This window comes from Hypomesus nipponensis, chromosome 22, assembly GCF_054491055.1.
Source record: "Hypomesus nipponensis isolate SF chromosome 22, ASM5449105v1, whole genome shotgun sequence".
In the NCBI taxonomy this organism is placed as follows: domain Eukaryota; kingdom Metazoa; phylum Chordata; class Actinopteri; order Osmeriformes; family Osmeridae; genus Hypomesus; species Hypomesus nipponensis.
The window spans coordinates 1,066,837-1,078,917 of NC_140382.1; the positions used below are offsets into that span (position 1 = coordinate 1,066,837).

The following is a 12,081-nucleotide window of genomic DNA, read 5'->3' on the forward strand; positions in this document are numbered from 1 at the left end:
GTAAATGAAAACATTCTGCATAGATCTTGATTTTTGGCATGTTCGCCTATTTTAGGTATGTGTTTATATGTCTTTATTTATTCTATACATCAATATATTCACATCCAGTTTTTTCTAGCAGGTACAGCAACTTCCTAACTACAAGCATGCCAAGTTTCAAAGCTCTCAGAGCTTGTGTGATTGATCTGCATTAGTTTATATGCCTATACTCCCATACGGACAGGCTATATTTTAGTCCTTTCTTGGTTTTGGGGTGTTTAACAATATCTGTTAATTTAACAGTCTTAGCAGTAAAATATTTGTTGCCAAGAATCCATTTCATATATGGGAGACCTTAGAGATGATGAAAAACATTGTTGGGTTTAGTTCTACCTCCGGTAGGGGTATCAACATTTTTTGGGGCTATTGTCACTAGCCTATCAAGGAGGGAAGCCTTTAGGAGATGTAGGAATTGTGCTTGTAGCCAGATGCTCCGATTATTTTTGTGATTTGTGAAAACTTGTAAGTGGAGTGAGACTGCATCCTGAGGGTACATTGTTTTGACTTGGCCTCAATGACAGACTCGGCTCGCTCACTCACTGGCAGTGTGTAAACGAGATAGGGCAGCTTTTTGTAGACAAGAGTCTACTGAAGATAGCCAGTATATGGGATCCTTCAAAACAAGCCTATTTCATTTGTCATTTTCCTGAGAAAGCGACCTACATTAGCCAGGCTAGTTTCAATCGGTCAGGCTGTTTAAAGGTCTCTGACAGTCGGAATAACTGTTTACAGGCAAAGGTCGAGCTGGTCTTTGGTCAGATGTGTATATTGACCAGTTTAGAGCTAAATACTCTTGCCAGAGCCTGGAATGGAGCCAAATGTTTTGAGTGACTTTGCATGGCCGGGTATCCATCAGTTCAACACATTTGGATTCAAGCTCAAGTAATGCCACTGCATTTCACAGTCAAAACTGTAGTTTATGTCAAGTGTAGATGTAAAAAACTTCATTTTTCACAACTGACATGGATCCTTTCTTCACTTTTACAGGTCTGGAGGGTCATGCAGAGGCCTGCTCAACAGAGCTCAACAGAGGATGCTGAGAGAAAAACTGATCCCTTGCTGGACTACCCCCTTCTAGCTGGACAGAATCAGAATCAGGACACCTTCTCTTCAGCCCTGACCCCAGGACAGCTTCATCCAACTGGCCTGCCCTGACTGCCTGCATGCAGGCCCTGCTTGCCCCTGCCCCTGACACAGTAGCTCTGCAGACTGCTTTTTTGAGGACATTGATGAAAAAGGATAAACCAGCATTTTTTACTTTGATGAAAGTCTAAATGTTTAATCCTTTCCATGTCCCTGCATGCCAAGCTGCTGACTTTTAGTGTCTTAAGTAATGAAACGAGTTCAAGTTATAGACTTTTGACCTAAATCCATTGATTAGTCATCTGAATAAAAACCACTCAAGAGAAGTACTGCTTCTTGGATGACTTGTGCTCCACATCAGTACATCTCACACATTTGCCTTTGTTTCCATGGGATTCATGGAATTGCTAGTTTCTGCTCCACCATTGTGTAATAAAAAATATAATTTAGGACAGCAATTCCACTTTTGTGTTACCCTTTCACATTACACACATTTAGTCAATATTGAACAGACATCAGTGTTTGGGAAGATTACTGTATATTTCTACTTTTGATCTGTATTTTCATCTTAAATTTGGTCTTTAATTTCAATTGGAAGTGTTATTAAAAGGTCTTAAATTTAACTTGTTTACGACTGTAGACACCCTGTGAAGCCCCCACCCCCCATTCCAGAGACAGTTGGTGACAGAGAGGTGCAGACATTAAGTTAAACATAGTTATGCCTTTAAGTAAAAAATAGAGACTAAATGTGGATGTAAATGAATGTTGACACTCAGTTATCTGAGTTGGTGCATGTCAGTTTAGGCAAAGTTGTCTTTTAAACCTTTAGGTTTAAAAAGAATTCAGATTTGATTGGAACTCTCTTTTATACATTTATAGTTGGATTTGACATTTAACAGCGATTTAATTCATTAAGCAAGTTGTTTAACTCAAACAACCATAACACAGTACATATGGTATACAAAGCTGCAGTCAGATTTGGAGAAATTGTTAGCTTGGATGTTATCTTGCCATATACATGGGGTCTTGATGATGATGCGCACGCAGCTTCAAGGCAGAAAGACGCATTCCATTTCAGGAGACTCCGAGACCTTACGGTGCGTTCACACTGCAGCGGGGCGGGCAGAGCGGGGCGTCGGCTTCCCATTCATTTTTAATGAAACCAGGCGTTGACGCCCGCGTAAGGCATTGTGGGAAGGCGAGCGGGGGCGTTGCTGTTTAATATATAATATCTGAATTATTTGTATGCCGAATTTAATTAAACGGAATTATTTGATCCAAAAATACACATTTCAAAAATTCAGATTCTTGAAATTCAGATTCTTGAAATTCAGATTCTTGAAATTCAGATTCTTGAAATTCAGGTTCTTGAAATTCAGATTCTTGAAATTCAGATCGCTGAAATTCAGATTCAGATTGCGGAAATTCAGATTTTGTCTGAAATAGGCCAAAGGTGAAACAGCTTGCTTTCACAGGGAAAAGCAGACAATTTCAGAACGACCGAACTTTACCTCAGAACACAAGCTCAGTTGCTCATTGGAGGAACAGTATTGAGCAAGTGCTTATGAAACTTGTAAACACTTGTGTCTTCTCCTTTGCCAAAATCGGCAGTTACTGTTAGCAAGTGAGTCGAGACAGACTCGGAGGGCGGCGGAGACCGATGGAAGACGTGGAACAACTGGCAAAGCTATAGCCTATATATTTATGTTTCGTTGTTTTCTTTTCTGTGTAGGAGTTCTTTTAAGAGCTTGATGCCATCAAGATCCAGCCTGATATAAAATCATGAACTTCAATTGTGTCTCTTAATTATAATACCCACACAGAAAATCCAGGTTGAATCAAGTACTGTATTGCTAATAGCCAATTTTGGATGGTCAAGCATATTTTTCATTGTCTCCTTATTCCTATCAAAGTCAATGTTCAGCCTATAGGCTATGTTCATTTGCTAAGTGACATTTCATATCGGTTATGGTTAGTGAAATATTTGCTTTCTGAGAGATCGGACATACCCTATTTAACAGCATATAAGGAGTTATCTATCAGAATATATCTGTAGTGCGGCCGGGTGTGATTTGATTCATCGTCCACACATCATCTGGAAGTCAGTTTCGATCAAATACCAACTATCTCCATACTACATCTTGCCGACGTATCTTATAGACATCGGGCCGACGTCAGCAAGAAGTATGTGTGCTATCCCAGATGATCTGGGTCTTCCTCAAGCAACTCAGTTTGTTCTACTCGGTCACGGGCATCAGACTCAGATATATTATTAGTTTCTACCAGCTCAGCTAATCCTATCAGTGTATGCACAATTTGAGGGAGCGCCATGATCTGTGATGCGTCCTCTAAATACCCGGCAATTCAGTCAATTTCTAGGCAAATTTGGTCATGTAATGCAATGCGTATGTGCACACCGCCCCCTACCGAACAAGATGGGTAGCTCGGTCAGCAGGTAGCTGAAAAAGAGAGGCTACTGATGTCACTCTGCTGCGCCACTCAGAATGCATTTTCGTTTTCGAATTATGGGCAGTTCTTTGCGGGCAGAACACGAAAACGAAAATGTATTTCTGGAAATGCATTTGAATTTGAATTGTGGTCACAATTTTGCAGCCATGTTCTTGAAAATGAAAAAGCATTTCTGGAAATGCATTTGAATTTGAATTGTGGTCACGATTTTGCAGCCACGTTCTTAAAATGAAAACGCATTTCTGGAAATGCATTTTCATTTTCAAATTTTACATTTCAAATAGAATTTTGGTATCTATTTGCTGGGGCATATTTTGAAAATTAAATTTCAAATGTCTTTTTCGTTTTCATTTTAATTAAGTGAAAGAATGAGCAGTCTTAAAGAAGAAAATTAAAATGCAAATAGGATGATTGATTACAATTTTTTTTTATGAGTCAAATAATGCAGCCACATTTTTAAAATGAAAAAGCATTTCTGGAAATGCATTTTCATTTGAATTTTGGTCACGATTTGCTTCCATACTGTGCTAGCTGCATAGTCTAGCTACTGGAGCTCACCCGGCACACGATTGACATTCAACGCTGAAATGCTGGCTGGCAGCCACCTCGCTATCCATACAGTGAATGTGTAGTGGCAAGTAATAATCTAGCGATTGATTTGCAGAGATTTCGAGTAATATAATAATAGGTTACCAGTGTTGGGAACGTTACTTTAAAAAAGTAATTAGTTATAGTTACTCACTACTTGTTCCAAAAAGTAACTGAGTTAGTAACTGAATTACTTTATTATAAAAGTAACTAATTACCAGGGAAAGTAACTATTTGCGTGTAAAAAAAAAGTTGCTGTATGTCAAAGAATTTGGATTTTCTGAGCGGTTTTCACAAGTCAGCTGAAATGAGTAGAACAGACAAGTACTTGAACATAACCTTCGATATTTATTGCACATACAAAAGTAAACAGTTAAACAATATAAAGTGTGTTTAACTATGTGCATATTAAATAAATCAAACTCTCACAACCTGAGACAACTGGTCAAGTAAACAACATGTACTTAAGTATTTTTTTCAATACAAGAGTAAGCATTTGAACAATATAAAGTGTGTTTAACTATGTGCATATTAAATAAATCTAAATCTTACAACCTGAGACAACTGGTCAAGTAAACAACATGTACTTAAGTATTTTTTTCAATACAAAAGTAAGCATTTGAACAATATAAAGTGTGTTTAACTTTGTGCATATTAAATAAATCTAACTCTCACAACCTGTGACACATTTCAAGTATTTTCTTCATACCCATGTAGCCTAACCATTCTACCCTTCAAACCACTGATTGTATCTAAGAAGCAGCAGCAATTCAAACCTCTTGTCTGACAGCCTGTTCCTCTTTGGGGTGAAGACCAGCTTCCCCAGGCTAAATAGTCTCTCTACAGGGGCACTGGATGGAGTGGCTGCATTGTATTTCAGTGAAATGTTCTTTATTAGTGGAAATCCGTTAAGAATGTCCATCCCTTGTGCTCCTGATTTTAAATAGTCAGCGACTTGGCTTTCCACAGAAGCAGAGGTGTCCTCCTCATCCTCAAAGGAAAAGAAATAATCCTCTATGGCTGAGTCGGTGCTGAGGTTGCGTGTTGGTGCGTTGGTACCTGTCAGCTGGACTTCATCTTGGGCACTTTTCCGGCACTCTGCCAGCAAACCTGCCTTGGCTTTGTCCTTCCTTTCCTGTGTTCGCAGCCAACGTAGTTTAAACCTGGGCAGTGTCACAGCAGCCAAGACAGCAGTCTCACTTTCCAGCACCTCTGCAAATCTGGTTTTGATCGCCTGCAATGAGACACACACACACACACACACACACACACACACACACACACACACACACACACACACACACACAGGATTACACATTATTATGAGATAAGATATATAAATTTAATTTTACTTTGATTTCATTATTCATAATTGTATGGGAGTATGTTAATGCATTTGAAGAAATACTAGCTCTTACCCTGACAACAGCCTCTGGAAGGTCACCAAGGATTTGCAGGCCACTCTTCAAGTCCAGGGTCTTGGAGATCAATGTCTCCAGTGTGGGAAGGAGTGTGCCATAGAAACAGTTGTCTTCACCCTGAAGAATGTCGAGGGCAACTGTTAGTGGCTTCAACACTGTGCAGTATTCTCTGAGGAACTGGTACTCCCGATCTGTGATGGCCTTCAACCCAAAATTGTAGGAGATGGTGTTCAGCTCGGCGAGTGGGAATTCACAGACACGAGCAACGGCATCATGAAAGGAGTTCCATCTGGTCGTACATGGGACAAGGAGCTTCCTTTCAAGGACTTCATCCACGGTCTCTGCAGCCACTGTGGAACGGCTAGCCTTATTCCACAAAGCTGTACATTTTGAGGTAGCACTTCTGTACACAGCTTTTATGTCTGGCCTTGAGAGTAGCCACTTGTCCACATCACAGCATGAAATAAGGTTTGCTGTGTGTGATGCACATCTGTGGTGTGGTGGCAAAGTCACAACATCCTCTTCCACATCCTCATCCACATTCCTGTCTTGTAAGGCATCATTAAGGTCGACAAAAGTCACATCATCATCATCATCCTCCCCAGAGTCATCACCCTGAACGGGCTGGTAAACTTTAAAGGCCTTCACAAAATTTGAACCATTGTCTGTGACAGTAGCTGTGATTTTGTTAGAAATACCAAAGGATGAGTGAATGTTGTCCAGTTCAGTAGCAATGCGGTCATTTGTATGACGGCCCTTGAACCGTCTGCAGGCCAAGGCTGCTTTATTTCGCTCTAGGCTGCATGGATCTATCCAGTGCGCGGTCACGCCGAGGTAACTGCGGTTGTGCGCAGTCCAAATATCTGCAGTTGTAGACAAAAAGTCCAACTCTTCAAAACTCTTTTTAAGCTCTGTGTTCATTTTGACGTAATCAGCATCTAGGTATTTAGCAAACGTCTTTCTGCATGGCGTACAGGCACCTCCTTTCTTCGGTATTTTAGCAATAATGGCTCGGAATGAATCATCCTCTACCGTCGATAACGGCAACATATTTTTGACCACGTACCTGCCTATCATACGGTTGACTTCAGCCTGTGTTATAGCTTTTTGCTGTGGGGCAGAAAAATCTAGCTTTGGCTGCTTTGACTTTGCTCCGTGTCCTTCCTGGCTTGTGGATGGCGAGCTATCTGTGGAGTTATCTGTGTTTTTGGCCACTAGCTTTGTCGATGCGTGTTTCGTTGCAAGATGCTTCGTTAAATTTGAGTTGCTAACAACGGATGTCGACAAAATCTTCCCTCCCGGACATAGTGTACACTTTACATGCACGTTCTTGCCTTTTTCCTCGATTAATTGGAAATAGTGCCTATATTTCCACCTTGTAAATGTCAATTTGTCATCGGATTGCTCCGAACTCGCCATCTCGGCTGCTGTTTGGTGTGTGTGGTGCAAGCAGCGCGTCGCGTGGCCTGGCTTGTGTGTGAAAACACTGGCTCCGATTGGCTACCATGATGACGTGACTCTGCTTGTAGCCAATCATAATCGCTAAAAACCATGCAGTCTCCTCACTAGCAGTTTGTGTAGAGCTAGGAGGAGTGCGTTCAGATTACACAGTTTATTCAATCAATTCACAGTAACGCACCGCATTTAACGTTCAGTAACGATAACGGCGTTGTAACGACGGAAAAAGTAATTAGTTAGATTACCCCGTTACTGAAAAAATAACGGCGTTACCTAACGCCGTTATTTTGAACGGCGTTATTCCCAACACTGTAGGTTACACATGTGAACGTTTATGTCTGATGCATCTTTTTTTCAAGTCGGAACAAGACCCGTTACTGTACATAGAGTGCGGGTGGCATTTAATCTTTCACTCGGCCTAAAAAAAGTGTGGAAAAAGATAACCTATTGTCTGCTGTAGATAAGATCATGTCAGATCCAGAATGCGGATCGGATTTTTGCTTAATGTGTGTAAAAGTTGTATTTTGTCTGCACATTTGCCATGACATTATACGAACTACAACAGTGATTTAAGAGAACTACAGCTCTGAATTAATCTGTCTGACACGCCCCCAAGCATGGTGCACTGTGTGAACGCACCGTTAGCGCGTCACTAGCATCTCGTCATATCACGCAGTCGGAGCACAGCTAGATCATCAGCGTCAGCGCTCTTGGGTACCCAGTATGCAGTGTGGTACGTCAAAAAACGCCAAAACTTGTGGAAAATAGTTTGGTTACAACAGCTATGCAAGGGTTTTCAGTTGTTGCGTTCGTTCAGATAGATGTTTTTTAATATTGTGGTTTGTTAGTTAAAATAATCTTGTTGGTCACTCTGAGAGTTCATGTTGTGTAGTTTAATAGGAAGTGAGAGTCGGCGATTGTAAATCTACGTCCGCAAGGAGTTGATCATGGGCAGTTCCATAAAACTTTTGCCAATGAGGCTATTCTTGATCGTAAGTTGACTGTGGTTCTGGAAAGCGGTCTTCAAGCCATCTTTGAGAAATTCTGGAAACTGTGTTGTGAGCAATGTGTTTTGACTGTGAGAGGCAATTTTCGGTCGTCACCTTAACCTCATGCGTCCCTTACAGCATTTCTGCTTTGGCGTGACTTGCGCTGGGAGGGAGGTAAACGGTATGGATTGGGATAGTGTGCGGGCAGGTGTTTTTTTATATAGGGTGAAATGGAATGTGGAATGTAAAACAAAATGTCTGAAAGGGGTGTATTTATGTAAATGTCCACATTTCCTTAATATCTTTGTGTCAATAAATCAAATGTGTCATATCATTTTGACTGATGGTTTTCAAACCTTATTGGGTTCAAGATGACATCAATCTGAAGTACCATCAACAATGTCACATTGGCATGTAAAAATCTGATTGAATTTGAATAGTTTAAACTTTGTCTGATTCTAAAAACTTACCACAGAAGAAACAGCGTACTTTTTTATACAGTAACTGAACATGCAATATTCAACACTGAGAATAGCTCAATGGACTGGGACAGTGACCTGCAAAGTATAAGGTTGCAGGTTTGAATCCAGCCGCAGTCTTTTAGCCTGTCTTCAATTTGAATATCTGTTTAGTTAAACAGGATGTCATCATTATGAATCAAAATGTCGAGGAGGGCAGCCTTTAGGAGATGTTGGACTTGTGCTTTTAGCCAGATGCTCCAATTATTTTTGTGATTTGTGGAAAACTTGCAAGTGGAGTGAGACTGCGTCACGTGGTTACATTGTTTTGACTTAGCCTCAGTGACAGACTCGGCTGGCTCACTCACTGGCAGTGTGTAAACAATATCGTAATTCACTAAATTCTAGTCCTAAAACGTCAGGGAGGGCTGCTTTTGGTAGACTAGAGTCTGCTGAAGATAGCCAGTATATAGGAACCTGTTGGAAAAATTGAAGATGTAACATATTTATCCTGTATAAGAATGATTCTGTGTTCAGTATTACTTGGGTGCAAAGAAAGGCCTAACCCTAAATCTGAGCTGTGAGTAAACATTCAAGACCCTTATCTTGGGGCTGAAGACTAGAAGATGTTGGGGGTTTGTTGGTTTAAATGAGATGCTGTGTGACAAAGACTATAGGTGGAGACGCTAGGTCTGGTGACCATTTGTTGACACCTTTTGTGAAGGAGCTTTTACGACAGTAGGGGGGTGTTCCATCAACGTCGATTAAGGGAAAGCAAGACTTATTTCGCCAAGTCTCACTTACTTTAGCGAGAGTTCCGTTCCATTAAGGTGGATTATTCTAGTTCTAGCTAAGTAACCAAGGCTTGGAGCTAGCCTGGTCCGTGTCAGGCTAAAAGTCAAGCTAAACTAAAATGTTGCAAATAATTTCAGACAGGCGGAAACAGGATCTCAAAAGATAGTTCCGCCAAGGGAATTTCAGCCTTCCGAGCATTTTTGTTCCGTCCGTGTTCGGAAACATAAGTGTAAACCTTTTTTCTCACAATGACCCTATGAATTAGGCTAATTGCTGTGTTTCGCTCATCTTTTAATACATAATTATATATTGTTAGGCTGATCGAAATAAACCACTTAAGAAATTATGTCACTTAAACTGTTTTCAAAAGTCATTGGATAATTGACATAGGCCTAAACTATAAAAGCAGTGCGTCAAAAGATATTTAATATGAACCATCATGGCGTGTCCATTCATCGACAACCCTGTGGACGAAGATGCACAGATTATTCAAAGAGCGTTAATTCAACCAGCCCCACGAGTCTTCAGAGACAGAAACAACCCGCTGTGCTTCCCTGACGAGTATCTGTGGGAGAGGTATCGGTTCAGCAGGCCCAGCATAGTGTTACTTTCTCAGCTTACGTGCTCCGAACCGTAGTTGGGAGCAGCTGGTATATCTTACTATTATAAAAAGAAAAGGACGAATCGCACCAGTTGCTCGGCTGATACCACCACGTTATCATTTATTTTCTTGACTACCCATAACACACCTGCCACACTATGTCACACATGCGCCAACGTATTTTCCCAGCAAGCCGCCAGGGGGAGGCTTAGATTGCAACACTACCCCCACTCTGGAGGATGATTAAACCATTATAACATATCTCCAGCATCATTACACTGTACCCAGGAAAATATTAATTAGACAGTCATTAAATAAACATCCCCAACCATAACACGTATATCCCACAGTCCTTGAAGGGGTCCTCTTCCAGGGGGAAGTTAAGGTGAAAAGGCAATGTCCATAAATGTCAATTATAGCATATTGCGTAGTCCTTCTTTCGTACAGGTAAGCAAATGTCCTAAACATGGCAATTACATCCAAAGGGGAAAAATGTGACTTATTTTACTCACAGCATTTAACGTTTGCGTAAGGTTACTCCAGTGTGCAGGATTTTTAAGTGCAAAAATAGGGCAATATTTTTTTTTTATCAAACAAATAACATTTTTCTTTCTTTCACATTGTTTTCCACACGCATGCTCATTAAGATGCTATAACAAAACTATGCGGCCCATTAGTATTCAAATTACCAACTGTTGAAACAAACAATTATATTACGCCCATACTGTAACTTCACATTTTAACCTCAAAGGTCAAGTTAAACTTGTATGACTGAACTGGAACTCTTTGTTATTGTCGAACTGTAAAAACATTTTTTTTTTACTGGAACTCTTTTCCTCTGACGAGGGCAGCGATCCACCTACACCCAACCTCAGGCAAATATGCTCAGTGACCAATCCAATCACCAAACATGTCAGGAGCTCTGCGGACCCTCCGGGGTCGACGCCGAGGGGTGGAGTTCAAAAGAGGACGAGCAGCTTCTCGCCTGGCCGTATGCGGGGTCCCAGCCTCCTCCAGTGAAGGCTCAGCGGGGTGGCAAGGGAGCTGGCTGCTGCTCGGCGAAGCTGGCGATGATTGTGGTGAAGAGAAGAGACCTGGAAGGGCCTCCACAGCAGGGTCCTCCGTCTCTGGTGATGTGCCCCAAAGGTCGAGGGGACTGATGTCGATTTCTGAAGAGCTAGGGTCTGACGACGGGGATGGCGCCTCCACAGGTGCCCACGTTTCAGCCTCTTGAAACACCCAGCCGTTGTCCAGTGTTGTCCTCGAATGGTAAGCTTTAAGCTTGTCGTGGTGAACGACTTTCATCTTCATCCTCGGACCCCTTTTAATCCGGTAGACCAAGTCGTCCAGCACACCCACGATGAAGTACGGACCCTCGTAGGAAGGCAGGAACTTCCGCACTTTGTTCTTTACTCTCTTGGTGCCTTTGACTAGGAACCATACTGCATCACCGACTTTGTATTGGACTAACATTTTTGTCATACTGTCGTTTGGCACGCTCAACAGATTTTCCCAGCGCCTTCCGAGCCAACTGGTGAGCTAGCTCCAGCCTTTCCCGGAGCTGTACGACATAGGCTGGAGGGGTAGTAGTGTTGTCTGAGCCAGGTGGCAACCCAGCAACAAGGTCCACTGGCTCTGTAATTTCCCGTCCGAACAGCATCATGTTAGGTGTCAGGCCCGTGGAGCTGTGTTTGGAAGCACGGTAAGCCATGACTGCATATGGGGTCATAATGTCCCACTCCCAGTGACATCGGTCTGCAGTGGTGGCTATGATTTTCTGCAGGGTGGCATTAAAGCGTTCTACTTGGCCGTCTGACTGCGGGCGAAACGGCGTGGTCCGTGTCTTGTCGATTCCCAGCAGCTCACACATTCCCTGGAACACAGCTGATTCGAAATTGGTACCTTGGTCGCTGTGTAGGCACTGTGGAGCCCCGTATCTACACACCCACTCTGAAACAATCTTTTCGGCCACTGTTGTTGCTTGTTCATTGGGAACCGGGTAGGCTTCCACCCATTTGCTGAAGTAGTCTTGTACCACTATTATGTAGCGGTTGTGCCTTTCGGTTTCGTTTAGTGGTCCCATTAAATCAACTGCAATGCGTTCGAAGGGGGCACCAACTCTCACTGTGCCCATGGCAGCTTGAGGTGTTTTCTTCGGGCGGGCTTTTGCAGCACAGCTG

At 42.1% G+C, this 12,081-nt stretch overlaps 1 protein-coding gene across 1 annotated transcript; it reads right to left on the reverse strand.

The window, feature by feature from the left end:
- Positions 1-4,507: 4,507 nt before the first annotated feature.
- On the reverse strand, positions 4,508-7,360 carry LOC146235947 (uncharacterized). Its single transcript, XM_084687683.1, has 2 exons — positions 5,598-7,360; positions 4,508-5,413 (listed from the first exon to the last, which is right to left on the reverse strand). Exons 1-2 carry the CDS (start codon positions 7,017-7,019, stop codon positions 4,907-4,909), a joined length of 1,929 nt encoding a protein of 642 aa, XP_084543809.1. The 5' UTR covers positions 7,020-7,360; the 3' UTR covers positions 4,508-4,906.
- Between the last annotated feature and the right edge of the window lie 4,721 nt (positions 7,361-12,081).

Excerpts from the sequence above, each read along its gene's own strand:
- LOC146235947 (XM_084687683.1), bottom strand. The coding sequence starts at position 7,019 with ATGGCGAGTTCGGAGCAATCCGATGACAAATTGACATTTACAAGGTGG. Across the intron at positions 5,414-5,597 it reads TTCCAGAGGCTGTTGTCAGG|GCGATCAAAACCAGATTTGC; the intron begins GTAAGAGCTAGT and ends GTCTCATTGCAG.